The following is a 16,507-nucleotide window of genomic DNA, read 5'->3' as shown; positions in this document are numbered from 1 at the left end:
AATATGACTTTACGGCTGAGTTATAATATTTACGAGGAAAACAAAAGGTCCCTTGAAGGCTGAGTTATTGTGAGTTATGGCTGAGTTATCACAAGAAACAATCTGAAAGTAAATGGCTGATATATATGACTTGACGGATGAGTTATAAAACTTACGGCTGAGTTATAGTGATTTATAAATCCGTAATGGCTGCGATATCGTAATACCGGTTATATTATATTAATATTAAACATTACAAAAAGATATCAAAAGAAAAAAAGTTAAGTTCAGAGTTCATAAAGAAGACGAGACGACAGTACAATGGAAGATGGTTTTTAAAACCTATTAAGAGGAGGAGGAACCAGGAACTTTTAGTTTCTCCCAATCAAGAGGAGGAGGAACCAAACACTATTCGACATCAGCATCCGCAATCTCTCTCATAACCTCTAACCTCTTGTGCTCTGTCTCTAAGTCGACAAGTTCTCCACCCAAGATTTGATTCAGTTGGGATATTTGAGCGTCGATTAGTTCCACTTGATGCTCGAGGGCGGTCTTCTCTTCCTTTTTCTGCATATGATCATCCATCAAATGCAGAATTGCTGCATAGCGATCTTTTGTCTCCGCCTCGGCCGCGACTCTCGTCTGAGTAAAAGCTTCGGACACGGCCAATAATGCTTCCTCTTCCCACTCGAAATCTGCATTTCTTTGACGTTTACTGGAACTTGAGCCGGCCATGCGGATGGACGGCTGATTGTCTTTGTCTACGCACTCTGCCTTGCGTTTTTCACGTCTGCTAGAACCCTCCCCGTCCATAGCTCGGCTATCAAAATAAAAACAACCGTCACCAACTGATAGGTGCAATAATCGGAAAATATGCAATATATTGAGAGGGAAAGAGACTTACATGTGCAACGATCGAAGGAAATTCAATATCATGATAGATGAGATTTGAAGGTGAACTGTTCGACTAAGATGCAATATTTATAGGTGCAATGAGCGGAGAAGAAGAAACCGAAACGATACAATGAATTATATGAATATAAAGAGAAAACAATAGGAAAACGAAAGGTCACGTCTATTATTAGGTTAACTTATGGTTTCCTGCCAAAATATTGCTTACCGGCTGAAGTATAGTTTTACGGGAAAACGAAAGGTCTCGTCGATTCATGTCATGGGTGATTTATAGTAAGTAATGGCTGATTTATCACTAGGAATAATCTGGAAGTAGATGACTGATATATATGACTTCACGGCTGAGTTATAAAATGTACGGGAAAACGAAAGGATTAACTTATGGTTTCTCGCCAAAATATTGCTTAACTATAAAATTATTAGTCTATTTATTACCTCTCAACTACAAATACAACCAAGTGACTGAGTTATAATATTCCCGTTTCTTTAGTCTATTCCCTCTCAACTACAAACTAGAATAAAATTATTTTTTACGTTACTATGTCCGCTCGAGAACCCAAGATGCCGGATCTCCCCGATGATGTTTTCATTAAAATTGTTTCCCTTGCTGCAGAAGATCGATGGTGGTCACTTGGTTCTATTCTAAGGGCTGGTCGTAAGGGAAAAAATGCAGTATACTGTAAAGAAGTTCTAAAGACAGCTGCTATCTATTGCCTTTGTACTGATCCATCAGAAATCAACACATCGAATGCCCCTGATGGTGGCCTCCAAATTGAAGGGCGGTACAGGCCTTTCTTCATCAAATGCTTTGACGCCGGCAACCCCATTGCCATTTACTATGAAGGGCTAAGGGTTGTGGCTAAGGATAGAGATATCCAGCATGGGATTGATATTCTCAGTCGTATTGTACCGGCCAATGCTGATGCCACCTTAGCATGTGGGATACTAAGTATTTGTCAAGGGAATGAGGTTATGGCCGTCCATTACCTCCAGCTGTTTGATGCAGATCATTATCCTCTGATGTCTCCGGGTGCCATGGTAACCGGTAATGATTTTCTGTTTGAGTTATCTCTTTATAAGACAGCCCGAAAAAACTCATACGCAGCCTCCCATCGCTATCCTGACAGCCCGTTACTCCCTTCTCCCGCTTGTGCTGTGATGTGTTGTTTGGATTATGGTTTCCATTCTCTCCGCTATGGAGACTTTGAAATCATGTGCAAAAATTGTTACCTTTTGTGGTTGTCCCTCAAAGTCTCTGGGATCCTTTAGGGTTTCCAGCAGTGATTTCCAGTTTTACCTTAATATGTTCTATGTATCCACCTTTTATGCTTCCACATTTTAGTATCTACTCTCACTTTGAGGCTGAAATATAATAAAGTAACGGCTGAGTTATAGTTTTACGGGAAAACAAAAGGTCACATCGATTCATGTGACAGCTGAGTAGTGAATAACGGCTGAGTTATGAAAAAAATTATGGCTGATTTAGGCTGCGGTGACACGGTCCTAGTAGGGAGTAGAACAAAAAAAAACGTTTTAGGCTGAATTATGAAAAGAGTGATGGCTGAGTTATGAAAACAATTATGGCTGATTTATGGAAACTATAATGGTATTGGCTGATATATGGAAACAGTTACGGCTGATATATGAAAGCTGTTATGGCTGAGTTATGTAAACTTACCTGTAACAGTTTCTCAACACCTCGAGTGAGCGTTGTTAGCTGCGATTTTGCATCCTCTCTCCGTTCAAAAAACCATCTAGTCATCATATTCCGTATCGATTCTAGCAGTCGAACTATGGGAAGACTTCTAGCATTTGACAGTGCATGGTTCATTGATTCTGCAAAATTCGTTGTCATTAGATTGTACCTTTCACCTGTGAAATGAACACGCGCCCACATTCGGACACCAGTTCGTTGGAGGTATCCATGTAGTTTGGGATGACGTGCTTCAATCTCAATGAAAGCCTCATTAAAATCAGACAGCTTAAAACACCTTGCCGCTTTTTTCACCAGAGGGAACAAATGTTTTCCTTTGAACTTCACCAATATGTTCTTATACAAATGGTAAGTGAAAATTCCACGCGAAGCCAAGGGATACACTTGACCAATCGCTTTCCCTATTGACTTATGTCTGTCGTAGATTATCGCAAGATCCTTTTCGTCAGGAATGGCAACTTTGAGTTGTGTAAAAAACCAACGCCAAGACTCATCATTTTCAGTGTCAATAACAGCGAAAGCTAATGGGAAAATTTGAAAGTTACCATCCTGAGCTAGGGCTGTTAGAAGCGTCCACTTGTAACTACCATGGAGAAACGTTCCGTCGACAACAACAACTTTGCGCATGAAAGCAAACCCAGCAATACTCGCACCAAAAGCAATAAAAACATATTTGAATCTGTCTTCATCATCTATTTGAAGACGCGTAACTGTACCCGGATTTTCCCTTGTTAACTTGTATATGTAAGAAGGTAACTCGCTAAAACTATCCTCAGGAGTTCCCTGATCGATCAGCCTTGCATTCAGCAGCATTCGATTTGCCTTCCAATAACCCATCTGTTGACACCAAACAAATTAATAAATCAGCCATAACATATAGATAACTCAGCCGATACATTCGAATAAGTCAGCCGTAAATAATCAATAAATCAGCCGTAACATGTAAATAACTCAGCCTATACATACATATAAGTCAGCCATTATTATCAATAAGTCAGTCAAAACATAGTTATTACCTTTAAACTAAATTGCTTATTGAAAATGACTCCGACACTTTTAGGTTTAACATCCGGACCAAGATCACCAAGATAGTCCCTGTATAGACCTGCCAATACATCACCTGTTGATTGGCGGGATCTAATAGAACGTTCCGTCACAGAACATGTGTGTTCCGAATCGTATAGACGAACATGAAAATCCGGGTCATCCCCTTGTACAGATGCACGAACTCTCCAAAGACATCCTTCAACCCATCACCTAAAAACCACCTGTCTCGGATTTGATACTGGTACATTAAAATCAAATCCATCCCTAACCGAAATAAGTTTCACATGATTCCTGATCTCCTTTTTGCTCATGTATCTTTGTCCTACAACAATTTTTAGCCTCCGGATTCATCTTCGATCGGGCAAAGTTATCATCTTTATGAGCTTTCTTCTGAGGAGGCGGAGTAGATGGGTCTTCCTCTTCTTTACTCTGAGGCTCACCCAATACAGAAAATTGGTCGTCATCAGATGACTCACCATCGGAGTCGTCGAAAAAATCAAATCGGCTTGAAAATTCATCGTCTTCTTCTTCGTCAGATGCTACTTCGACAACTTCTTCTTCTTCTTGGTTTTCTTTGTCAACGATCTTACCATAATCAAAACAAGTGCCTTCAAATCCCCCACCGTACACTTCGTATGTAGATTCTAATTTCGATTCACTGCTTAGCCGAATCATCCTTCCTCTAGCTCCACTAGTTTATGTAGACTCTTTCGCCGAAAACTCTACACAGAGACGTAGTTGATCGGTTTTCCATAGCCCCAAAAAACATTGCAACTGTTGATCATTGGAGACAAAAACTGGTGGAGTATCATGCACCATTAGTTTCAGTGCCATGCTCGAGAACATGTAGCTCAGATTTAGCTCATGGCTAAACGCGTCCAATCCGTAGTCTTCAAGAACAAGCTCCACAAGCTTGTCGTGTGTTGTGCCACCATCGATCTGCACAACTATACACCCTCTATCGTCGGTGTTAAATACATATCTCTGTTTCTTTACCCAATTACCAGACACAACTAGTACCGGAACTGGATCCATGAAAGATAATGAAGAACAAGGTGAAGAAGAAGTAGAATAACGATGTGAAGAAGAAAAGTGAAGAAAAAGTATAAGAACAAGGTGAAGAAGAAGGTAAATAGTTCACTTATTTACCAATTGAAGAACAAGAGTCGAACGACGTTTCATATTTCCGGAGGAAAAAAAAAAGATGACATGGAATGCTGACATGGATGTTGCGTCCGACGTGGCAAGTCAGCCATCAAACAATTAATAACTCAGTCTATATAAAACTCAGCCATCAAACAAATTATAACTCAGTCACAACATGAAAAACATTACAGTAATTAAAAAGCAAAAAAAATTGCTGCCAAATTCAGCCGCTTCATCAACTGAAAATATGTAACTCAGCCGTATTGTTTAATAAGTGAGCCGTAACTGAATAACATTCTAGTAATTAATCTTTTGCTACTAAGTCAGCCGTCGAATGGCTGAGTTGTACGATAAGTCTGCCTATCACGGCTGAGTTGTACGATAAGTCAGCCTATCACGGCTGAGTTGTAAGATAAGTCAGCCTATCACGGCTGAGTTGTACGATAACTCAGCTAGTCGGAAAATGGTAACTCAGTCGTGTCGTAGTGATAACTCAGCCGTGTCGTAGTGATAACTCAGCCAAAATTTTAACAACTCAACCATTGGGTGAAAACTCAGCCGTAAGGACGGCTGAGTTAGAGCGTAACTCAGCCAGATTTTGATAAGTCAGCCGTAACGCTTGGCTGAGTTATGCTCTAACTCAGCCAGATTTTGATAAGTCAGCCGTAACGCTTGGTTGAGTTATGCTCTATCTCAGCCGTCCGCTCTTACTCAAATGTTTTTTCCATAACTCAGCCGGAATATACCTATAACTCAGTCGCAAAATACCTTTGTAACGCGTTATGGCTGAGTTATTGTTACACGTCAGCGTTTTTGACGTGGCGTCTGACGTGGCAATGACATTTTTGTAATTACGTTTTTTCCGGTAACATAAAACAACGGCACACTGGATATTTTGAAAATACCCGAAATATTCTAATAATAAAAATTTTGTTTGTAGATTCTGGTAATATTACCTAATTTGGATAACATTTGAGTAATTCACCCTATAAATATTTCTTGATTCGAAAAGAACACAATAATCATTTGAGCTCATAAGAATCTCTTAATTACCACAATCTTGTTGATTCTTGACTTTAGTGACAGCTCCTTTCTCTCTCCAATCAACAGAACTAGGAACTATGGTCACATTCTCATACATGAACCTACCAGATCCGCGCTTAGGACCACGGATCATCCGGTGATGCTTAACGTTAGATCCAGCGTAGGAGTTTTTAAACTCGTGGTGAGTTATGTCGGCGAATCTATTGATCTTTAGTTTGTAAGGCTTGTTCTTCTTGTTCGTCCTGTGGACATGAAGCACATTGTGTCTAAAAACGTTGAACCGCTTGAGTGCCTCATGGGAGGCTGTGGATACAGAGTGGTGGCCTCTCCACCTCTCATAGAGCTTCCATACGCTCTCTTCGGTCTCTAACTCTTTTTCGTGAAAATCGAATCCTTGAGATGCTTGGAGGAGGAAGAGAAAAGATAGACCAAGATAGTAAAGTTTCATTTCTTTAGTTTCTTCTTCTTGTTTTTTGGGTTCTGTTTTTATATGATTATATGAAATGATTAGAGATGGGAACATAAATACATTGTTTCCTTGAATTTTGACTGATTGCACTATATTTTAATTTAAACCTACATGCAATTATTATTCTTATTATTGTTATTTTTTGAAAAAGGGTTACATACATGTAATGTGATTATTGGCATGGTACGTATAACATTTGTTTTTTTCCAAACCAATGCTTAATTAGAATGAGTTATGACTAGAAATATTCCGGTCTGGTTTAGACCCCAGTTCGAGTTTTTGTGGCTCATCGGGCTCTCAGTTAACCGCACAAAAATTGGCATGTTTGAGTTTGATGCGGTACAACATAACCGTTGCATGATTGATTTTATGTAGTCTACATAGAACCTAAACCTGTTCTTTTTTTTCCCCTTTGAAATTCACTATTCACTAATTTATGGTATGGACTTGTGACAAAGACTAAACCGACTTAGTCTAGTACTTTTGACCTACCATAACATCCGTACTTATTATCAAACTCACTACATCATCAAAATCGTAAATAGCCATTCCTAAAATCGTAACATTGTAGATTTCTTATGACATTCAGTTTATCGATATAACTATAGTTCAGTATGGTTGAGTCAGCTGCTTATGTTGTAGTTTTCTCGACCCAATAATAATCATTAGTGACTTGCATGCGTTGCGTCCTCACCACGAGAACTAGTAAAGCTTATCTTTGTGTGTCTCTAATGTATATTGAGTTATTAATACATGTGTATATATGCGATATATGTACGTGATATCGACTAAATGAGAAAGTAGGGTGAAAAGATCGTGCGTGGGACAAAAGCAAGAACGGATACGTTTTATAAAACACGTGAAACGCGAGGAACTTTATGATATATTATAAATTTTAACTGATATCAGAATTTATATTTGGTAGAAACAGTTGAAAAGTATTTATTAAAAAAAGATTGGTAGAGAAATACAATAGGCACGTCCATTCCCATTTCCCGTAAGATTATTTAAATGGTAAAAATAAGATATAAATTAAAACCCAATGTGTACTACACCACGATCTAGTGGTATTGTTGTAACATTTCAGAATCGAATCCACAGAGACCAAGCAATGCACTATAAAATTGTATAGATCAAATAAAGCTAAGGCAATGAGAAAAATTGTTTTTCAGTTAACCGATTAAAAACAGAAAATAAATAAGAGTTTTGAAATCAAGGGAAGATATTGGGCGTAGGGAATCAGTTAGGGGACACAATCACGAAATTAGATGATAGATTGGAAAAGCATTAGATACCGTTCTTGAACTCAAATCTCGAATGTAAAACTAACCTACTGTCGCAGCATTAGTTATCTATGCAAGGAATTGATAAAACTCTAAACCGTCGTTTGAATCTAAGCAATCCCAGCAAGCAATAAGTTCAAGTTTGATTCTGTTCACAAGGTGCCTTAACTTCAACTTTTATTGGCTAAGGATCACCTTGCTCACCTATGTTCTTTTCAAGCAATCCAACAACACTTTTGATGCCTACATGAATTAAACCTACAATCATAAACTAGGTAGCTAATCTTGTTTAAGCATTAAGAACAACAATAGAAGAAGAACATAATAGATCAATCCCAAATCTAGCAACCTAAATTCAGAGAATCATGAAACCCCTTTTTGAAACCCGAAACCCAACAGAAAGACTACTCAGACATCGAACAACAGCAACCACAAATCAAATATGAAGAAAACATGTTTGAATCGCAAAGAGAAATAAAAGGGTTCAGAATTCTTCTCCAAAGGGTTAGAAAGGATAAGAGATCTTCTCCCAAAGCTTACAAGTACTCAAAAGCTGCGTAGAATAAAACTCATCTTTCTAGAGGTCGAGCCTCGTGCTTAAATAGTAAAATAAAACCCTAAAAGTCGGTTTGAAACATAAAAAAAAAAGTTGCTTCAGGAACGGGACTAGTCGATCTCGAGCGAGGATCAGTCGATCCGGAATGTTTTTCTGCTCTCACTCCATCTGCTTGCTAGTCCGGTCAGTCTTCAACCAATTTAGCTATAGATGCATGTTTTCATCCTCAAAGCTCTCAGATTCCTTCCAAAGTCACCTAGAACCTGTAAAGACTCACACAAGACTAAAAAAACTTTAAAAGCACACTTGAACTTAACAAAAGACTCAAAACAAATACAAAAACTATGATTAAAAACCTATAAAATGCAGACACATCAGTGTCCTTGTCATTAAATAATTGATATGGATTTCAATGGAGAGTTTTATAATGCAAAAGCAAATAAGCTCGAGTTGGCTTGACTCCACGTTCCTTAAGACTTATTTAGGCCCTTAACCTAAGGATGGGACAATAGTTTATGTAGAACTACGTCGTATTTATGGGAACAACGCTGTATTTAATCTAGTTCAAAACCACCTTACGTAATCGAGTTGTATCTTTTGCCTTTCTAAACTTTAACAGTTCTTCATAAAATTTTTGAGTTACATCCCATCAGGTTGTGTCGTAATTACAACAATAAATATGTCTTCTATCTATCTCAAATATTTGCATTCTTTTGGTGGCAAGTTTTGCATTTTTGTGGTAATATATTAGGAAAACCTATTCGCTATAATGTATTATTGACTCCTTTTGACTTAATTAATAGAGAAGGATATTTAGAGAGATGATAATTGATGATTCTTATTCAACAATGAGTGCACATATTTATACAAGAGGTTGTTAAGATTGTTATGATCGCAATCTCGAGATACTTGGAGATTACGAAATCTATACAAGATAAACACAACTATAGATAAAGACTATCTATACTAATACGTCCCCTCAAGATAGACGCCGGTGACAGAGTCCAATCTTGGCCGAGAGATCAAGAAACCGAGCACGCGGAAGTGGCTTCATTAAAGCATCAGCAAGCTGGTCCGTAGAGCAAATATGAGCAACATGAAGCTGTTTACCCTGGACTTGTTCACGAACAAAATGATCATCCAGTGAAAGGTGCTTCATACGAGAGTGTAAAACCGGATTGGCAGAGAGGTAAGTAGCACCAATGTTGTCACAATAGAGAATAGGAACATCCGTAGACTTAAGACCAAGCTCCGACATGAGAGAAGTAAGCCATTTGACTTCAGAGGCAGCCGCAGTAAGAGCCCGATACTCTGCTTCTGTGGACGAACGAACAACACCAGTTTGTTTCGTAGACGACCAAGAGACAGGCTGGTGACCCAAGTAAGTAATGTAGGCTCCCGTGGAAGTGTAATCATCTCGATTTCCAGCCCAATCAGCGTCGGAGTACGCATGTAAGTTGGACGAAGACTTAGCGGAGAAAAAGATACCCATGTTCGCAGTACCCGCAAGATATCGGAGCACACGTTTCACAGCTTCCCAGTGTAGTGTGCGTGGCTGATGCATGTATTAAGACAACTGGTTGACAGCGAAGGCAATGTAGGGGCGAGTTAAGCCAAGGTACTGAAGGCTCCCCACAGTAGCACGATAAGTAGAGGGATTAGCGAAAAGATCACCAGAGGACAGAGTGAGAACCTGACCAGAGGACATCGACGTTGCAACCGGTTTAGCATCAGCCATTTTTGTCTTGCGGAGAAGATCAGTGATATACTTGGTCTGCGTGATATGAAGCCCATCACGTGTGCGGTAAGCTTCCATTCCAAGGAAATAGGAGAGCTCACCTAGATCTTTGAGGGAGAACTTGGCAGCAAGAAGATCAGTAACGCGGGTGATGGCAGAGATGGATGTGCCCGTGATGGTGATGTCGTCAACATATATGAGCATATAGACAAAAGAGGTTCCGGAGCACAGAACAAAGAGTGATTCATCTGCGAGAGACTTCTTGAAGCCAATACTGACAAGGAAATCTTTAAGAGCAGTGTACCAAGCACGCGGTGCCTGTTTGAGGCCATACACTGCCTTGTTGAGACGAGACACATGGTTAGGGTGATATTTGTCCATAAATCCCGGAGGTTGGAGCATGTAAACTTCTTCTTCAAGCGGTCCTTGTAGAAAAGCTTTGTTAACATCAAGCTGCTGGAGGGGCCAATCAGAAGCAACAGCCGTGCCGAGAACAAGACGAATGGTAGCGTGTTTGATGACCAGACTAAAGGTCTCATGGAAATCCACTCCCGAACGCTGGTGAAACCCTTTAGCAACAAGACGAGATTTGTAGTTGTCGACCGAGCCATCAGGTTTGCGTTTGATCCTGTAGACCCATTTAGAACCAACACTGTTAGTAGCAAGAGCTCTGTCAACAAGATCAAAGGCATGATTCCGAGAGAAAGCATCGTATTCAGTGCTCACAGACCGCCGCCATTTTTTATCTTTTAGCGCTTGTGTAAGATTTTCTGGCTCTAGTTCCTGCAAAACAGTATGAAGGCCATACTTGGTGTTCGGCTTTTCGATGTTGTTTTTAGAACGTGTTACCATCGGATGTGCATTAGTCACAAGAGGAAGCGACGTTTGTGATGTAGAGGAATCATCGGCAACAGATGCAGTACTAGAAACGTTATGGTTTGACTCTTGTGCCATGGGAGACACATCAGTAGCAGGTGAAGGAGTAGAACACGGGAGAGTGGCCAAGACAGGTTTTTGAGGAAAGATAGGAACAAGAGATGCATAAACGAAATCAGAGGAAGAGGTGTTTTCAGAAGGGGAATGTGTTTGAGCTAAGAGACGCGAGAAGGGAAATACCGATTTAACAAAATGAACATGTCGCGAGATGTAGACACGAGAAGTCTCAACGTCAAGGCAGATGTAAGCAATTTGTGTAAGAGAGTACCCCATGAAGACACACGGTTTGGATTTTGGTGTAAACTTGTGTTGACCATATGGTTTGATCCACGGGTAGCAAAGACAACCAAAGATGCGCAACTTCAAGTAGTTAGGTGTATCATGGAAGAGCAGCTCAAAAGGAGCATGATTCGCCATAGTTGGTGTGGTGAGGCGATTGGTGAGATAGACGGCCGTCGCAAAGGAGTAAGTCCAGTAAGAATGCGGGATTTGTGCGTGTGTGAGAAGCGAGAGACCGGTCTCCACTATATGGTGGTGTTTTCGTTCTGCCATTCTATTGTGTTCAGGAGTGTGTGGTGGACTGGTGAGGTGGGAGATCCCGTGAGTAGCAAGAAATGGTCGTAAAGCAAGATACTCGCTGCCATTGTCGGAGAATAAAGTGATGATCTTTTGGTTGAATCGGTTTTCGACGAGAGCTTTGAAGATAGGGAAGATTTGAGCAACCTGAGATTTTGTTTTAAGAGGATAAATTCAAGTATAACGAGTGTAATGATCGGCAAAAATCACATAATACTTGTAACCATCAATGGAGAGTACTGGAGACGTCCAAACATCAGAGAAAAGAATTTCTAGGGGTCGAGTAGAGACGAGAGAAGACATAGAGAAGGGAAGCTTGTGACTTTTATTAATGGAGCAAGAATTGCAAAACAAAGAAGAGGATACAGAGAAAGTACTTGGTAAATGAAATCTAGCTAACATAGTATGAAGAGTTTGAGTGTTTGGATGTCCTAATCGAGAATGCCATTCCGAAGGAGATGACTTTATTGCAGAAAAAGCTGAAGCAAAAGGTTTGGAGGAAGAGAGTGGCCACTCGTACACACCCTCATTGGCATTGCCTTTGAGTAGTGTCGTTCCCGTGTGAAGGTCCTTCACCTGAAAATCAAACGGACAGAGTTGAACCATAACGTTGTTAGTTTTGCATAACTTGTTGACTAAAATGAGATTTCGTCGCATTTCAGGGACACATAAAACATTTTGGAGTTAGAGTGGTTTGAAAAGAGAAGGGAGAGAGACTAAACCGGTGTGGGAAATGGGAAGTCCAGTATCATTACCAACCATCACATTATCGCTGTCAGTGTAAGGTGTCTGTAGGGAAAGAGAAATGAGATCACTAGAAATGTGATGTGAAGCAGCGCTATCAAGAAGCCAAGGAGTGACATCAGCCTGGGAACCAGTGGTGGTGTAATGAGCCTGAGGTCGTCATTGGGGAGCAGGAAGAGGCAGATGCGGAGCCTGGGAAGGAGTAAACCCACGAAACTGGTTGAATTGTGGAGCAGGGTAGGAGAACTGTTGTGACGGTTGTTGATATTGCGGACAACATTTGGCGCCATGACCTTGAACACCACAAAGTTGACATTTGCCAAGATACGGGCGAGATGGACGAAAGCCACCACGAGATGAGTTGAAGCCACCGCGAGACGAGGTGAAGCCACCACGAGATGATTGCCGGGAAAGTTGTGTCACATTAGCAGTTGCAGGAACAGAGAGATTGGTGTCACCTGCAGCCTTCAACGCGTTTTCTCTGTTGATAAGCTTCTCATGGAGCTCTTCAATGGAGATTGGTGTATCACGACCTTGAACCATCTCTACAATAGCTATGTAGTCGTCGTTGAGTCTGTTGGTGATATAGTCAAGGAGATCTTCATACGCTATTTGATCTGCTTTAGTAATGATACCTCGCAGATAGTCTTGTACGGACTTGGTTCCTTTGGTGCTCTCCTTGTGTTGATCCCTGATCTGACGGATGCGACCAGAAGAGGATTTCCCATAGGTGTTGGAGAGGATTTCCCATATGTTGCGAGTAGTAGTGGCACGAGCAACGATGGATTGGACAGGGAGGGAGAGAGATCCAAGAAATGCATTGAAGAGAAGCTTGTCTTGTCGTTTCCAAGAGGCAAAGTTAGGATTGACTTGATTCGCAGCGGTGGCAGAAGTGAGTGTTTCTGGTGGTGTGTTGTCTTCATCGGCAATGAAACAATGAAGTTCATGTGCTTCAAGAAGAGGTCTGATCTGGAGACCCCAGGTGATGAAGTTGTCCAGAGTAAGTTTGGTTATGTTGCTCATGTTGAGCAAGATTAGAGTTGTGTGAGGTTCGGTGACATTGAAAACATGGGCCGATTCAGAGGAGGTGGAAGATGTTTCAGAAGCCATGAGAAGAGAAGAGAAGATTGAAAGAAAAAGTGAGATAGAAGAAAGAAGAGAAAGGAGGTGTAGAGATTTAGGTTAGGATCAGTGCTCTGATACCATGTAGAGAGATGATAATTGATGATTCTTATTCAACAATGAGTGCACATATTTATACAAGAGGTTGTTAAGATTGTTATGATCGCAATCTCGAGATAACTTGGAGATTACGAAATCTATACAACATAAACACAACTATAGATAAAGACTATCTATACTGATAGGATATAGAAAAACGAGACAATTTTATTCAAACTCAAAACCAACATCAATATCAAATCATGAAGAAGAAATAAAAAGCATGAATCAACAAGAAATCGGGATCACCATTAATATGGTTTTACACAATGTGTCCATAAATCTAGAGCTCATCTTTGACATCATCGTCTTTCGGGGAAGGATTAGAAGACGATAGCTTGATCGGATACGATGCTTCCATCGCAATACCACAACGCCCTTCCGATTCATCAATCCCTCTCTCAAGCTTTATATATCCTCCCTCTCCCCATTCAGCTCCCCATGAGTTTCTCACTATCCAATACTTGTTCCCTTTTGAGTCAGATCCGTACCCGACCGCTGCCACACCGTGGTTCAACTCTGTTCCACAATATCCCGTAAACACTCCCTACAACACGTTACCAAATGTTATATACAATACAACACGACATATGGCTTGGCGTTAGTCGTTTTATTCGTTGGTTCAAATCTAATAGCATAGTAGCCATATTATATTCAACATACGAAACATTATTAATGTTATATTTACCTCGGAATAAAACTGGAAATCTGAACTTCCAGCATCAATTGCAACAGATACAGGTTGGTTTGCAACAGCCTTAAGAAGAGCATTTTCGTCATTTTCGGGGACATTTTCATGCCCGTCTATCGTCACAAGCACGCCGTTATCTTTTGAAGCGTCACATTTACCATCAATACCTTCGTAAGGATAGCTATCTTCGGTGGTGATTCCACCGTTCTTCTTGATGAATTCAAATGCTATCTCCATAAGACCTCCGTTACAACCTTCATTCTGGTTAGTATCACAATCCACTAGTTCTTGTTCAGACAGTGAGACCAGCTTGTTCGTCTTGATCTGGTTGATTCCCTCAACAGCTGCTACGGTAGAGAATGCCCAACAACTTCCTGGTAATTATATATTCAGCAAATTTAAATCATTATATCAACAAAGATATTACATTAATAATTTATACTTAAAGAAAAATCATATTCTTGATAACATACTTATATATAGCATTTCTCACTAATTGACTTGATTAATACTTACCACATCTTCCTTGATTCTTGATTTCACTGACAGCACCTTTCTTTCTCCAATCAACTGAGGCTGGTAATCCGGATGCATTCTCATACATGAACTGTTTGGAGCCGCGTTTCAGTCCTTGCAACATCCGGTGATGTTTGATTTTAGAACCGGTGTAGGCATTCTTGAACTCATTTATGGTTAAATCTGCAAACTTGTTGAGCTTAAGTTTGTAGGATTTGTTCTTCTTGTTGGTGTTGTGAACATGCATCACGTTGTGTCTGAAGATGTTGAATCTCTTCTCCCTTTCGTGGAGACTCCTAGGAACAGAATGGTGGCTCCTCCATCTGTCATACATATTTGATAATCCCTCTTCGCTCTCTACTTCCTTGTCCTGGTAATCAAATCCACAAGCAGTTTGGAGAATGACAAGAGAAAAGAGAAATATCAAAAGAAGTTTCTTCATTGTGTGTGTTTTTTTTTTGTTTGTTGATTATTTGTTTCAGGTTGAAAGTTCAATGAAATGGTGTCGGAAATATATAGGCACAGAGAAATATTTTTCTTTTGAGACTTGAAATGACTCAACTACCATCAGCGTTATTTAAAAGTGAATCGTTATTGTGTATACGTCTTGGTTAGACTTATGGAACGCTTTTAGGACACGCTTCTGATAGGATTAACCGATTAAGAAACCCATCATTAAAGTGTAATTTTTTTAAAATAGTGTACAATACTATCATAATATTTTGTATTTCTGGTTTTATAAAATTTTCATGCCCTTATATAACTATATGTGTGTGTTGTGTATACATATGATATGAATGTTCGATTTGACTAATTTAGATGACAGTGAAAGAAAACTAAATGAACACTTAAAGAAGGAATGATTTGTCATCGTTGATGGATAGTTTATACAATAATGGGAAAACTGAGACGAAGCAACAAGTTACTTAAGAAAATAATAAAAGCATTAATTAAGATTAAGATATGTCCCCAAAACTGTGGTGCCAAAAGCTGTTCACACCATGGCATTGTTGACCTATAATGCCTTGTACAATAAAATCTTCGCTCGTCAAGTTTTTAAAATGGGAAAACAAATATTTCGATCGTTTTTAATTGAGAAGAAAACTGTTTAATTCTATGATTATCGTATCTTTAATTTTTATAGAAAGATTTTGATTTTGGTGTTAGCGAAAAAGGTGATGCGTAGAATCCATGAAAAATTACAAGAAAATTTTTATAGTACATTTATAATTTGCATAACACGTTATTATGTAAGACTTTGATAATTTCTAAGATTATTGAAAAAACTTGAATCCCCAAACTATAATCATTTGCATTTTCTGAAGCTTAAACTAACTTTTTTTGAAGCATAAAAAAAAAGGTCTTAAACCTGCACCGAGCAATTACGTACCAAAATAATTGATTAATATCGACCATTTAATGACTATGTACTAGTCATATAGAAAACAGTTTTTCTCCATCGATCCAGGTATTGCCATGTGTTCTACGAGAGAGGATCTCGTCTCGTGCCAATTTATTTACATTTCCACATCTTAATCTCTAGTTATTTGTTATTCTGAATCCTGAAGAAGGTAAGATGAACGAACACTTATGAACAAAAAGAAAACGATCGTAATGTGTAGTGGATAAGAATGAATAATTGGAATGGCTCTTGGCTTAGTATCCGCATAACGGTTGGATCATAGATGCTTCTTAATGTGAGGAAATATATATTTTAATCATTCTTTGATATCGTAATCCTTAGCCAATTGATGAATATTCATACGTACGAAAGATATTCCACTTCTCGCACAAGCCTGTAGTAATACTTTTTTTTTTTTAAACTCCTGTGGATGAATGATGAAGTTAAGAAAATATCATCACTAGCTTCCATAGTTCTATGAAATAATAATTATATTACTTGATTATTTTATCATCTCTATTAGGAATTCAGGA

The 16,507-nt window shown here is 39.3% G+C and overlaps 1 protein-coding gene and 1 pseudogene across 1 annotated transcript; both read right to left on the bottom strand.

Moving 5' to 3' along the window:
• Positions 1-5,843: 5,843 nt before the first annotated feature.
• Positions 5,844-6,290, bottom strand: LOC147945989 (KDEL-tailed cysteine endopeptidase CEP3 pseudogene; annotated as a pseudogene).
• Positions 6,291-13,515: 7,225 nt separating this feature from the next.
• On the bottom strand, positions 13,516-15,304 carry LOC104780644 (KDEL-tailed cysteine endopeptidase CEP2). Its single transcript, XM_010505160.3, has 3 exons — positions 14,573-15,304; positions 14,054-14,430; positions 13,516-13,912 (listed from the first exon to the last, which is right to left on the bottom strand). Exons 1-3 carry the CDS (start codon positions 15,012-15,014, stop codon positions 13,649-13,651), a joined length of 1,083 nt encoding a protein of 360 aa, XP_010503462.1. The 5' UTR covers positions 15,015-15,304; the 3' UTR covers positions 13,516-13,648.
• Between the last annotated feature and the right edge of the window lie 1,203 nt (positions 15,305-16,507).

The sequence above is a fragment of the Camelina sativa genome, chromosome 4 (genome assembly GCF_030686135.1).
Source record: "Camelina sativa cultivar CO46 ecotype springtype chromosome 4, ASM3068613v1".
Lineage (NCBI taxonomy): Eukaryota > Viridiplantae > Streptophyta > Magnoliopsida > Brassicales > Brassicaceae > Camelina > Camelina sativa.
The sequence above is the reverse complement of the archived record's forward strand: the minus strand, read 5'-3'. Positions and strand labels throughout refer to the sequence as shown.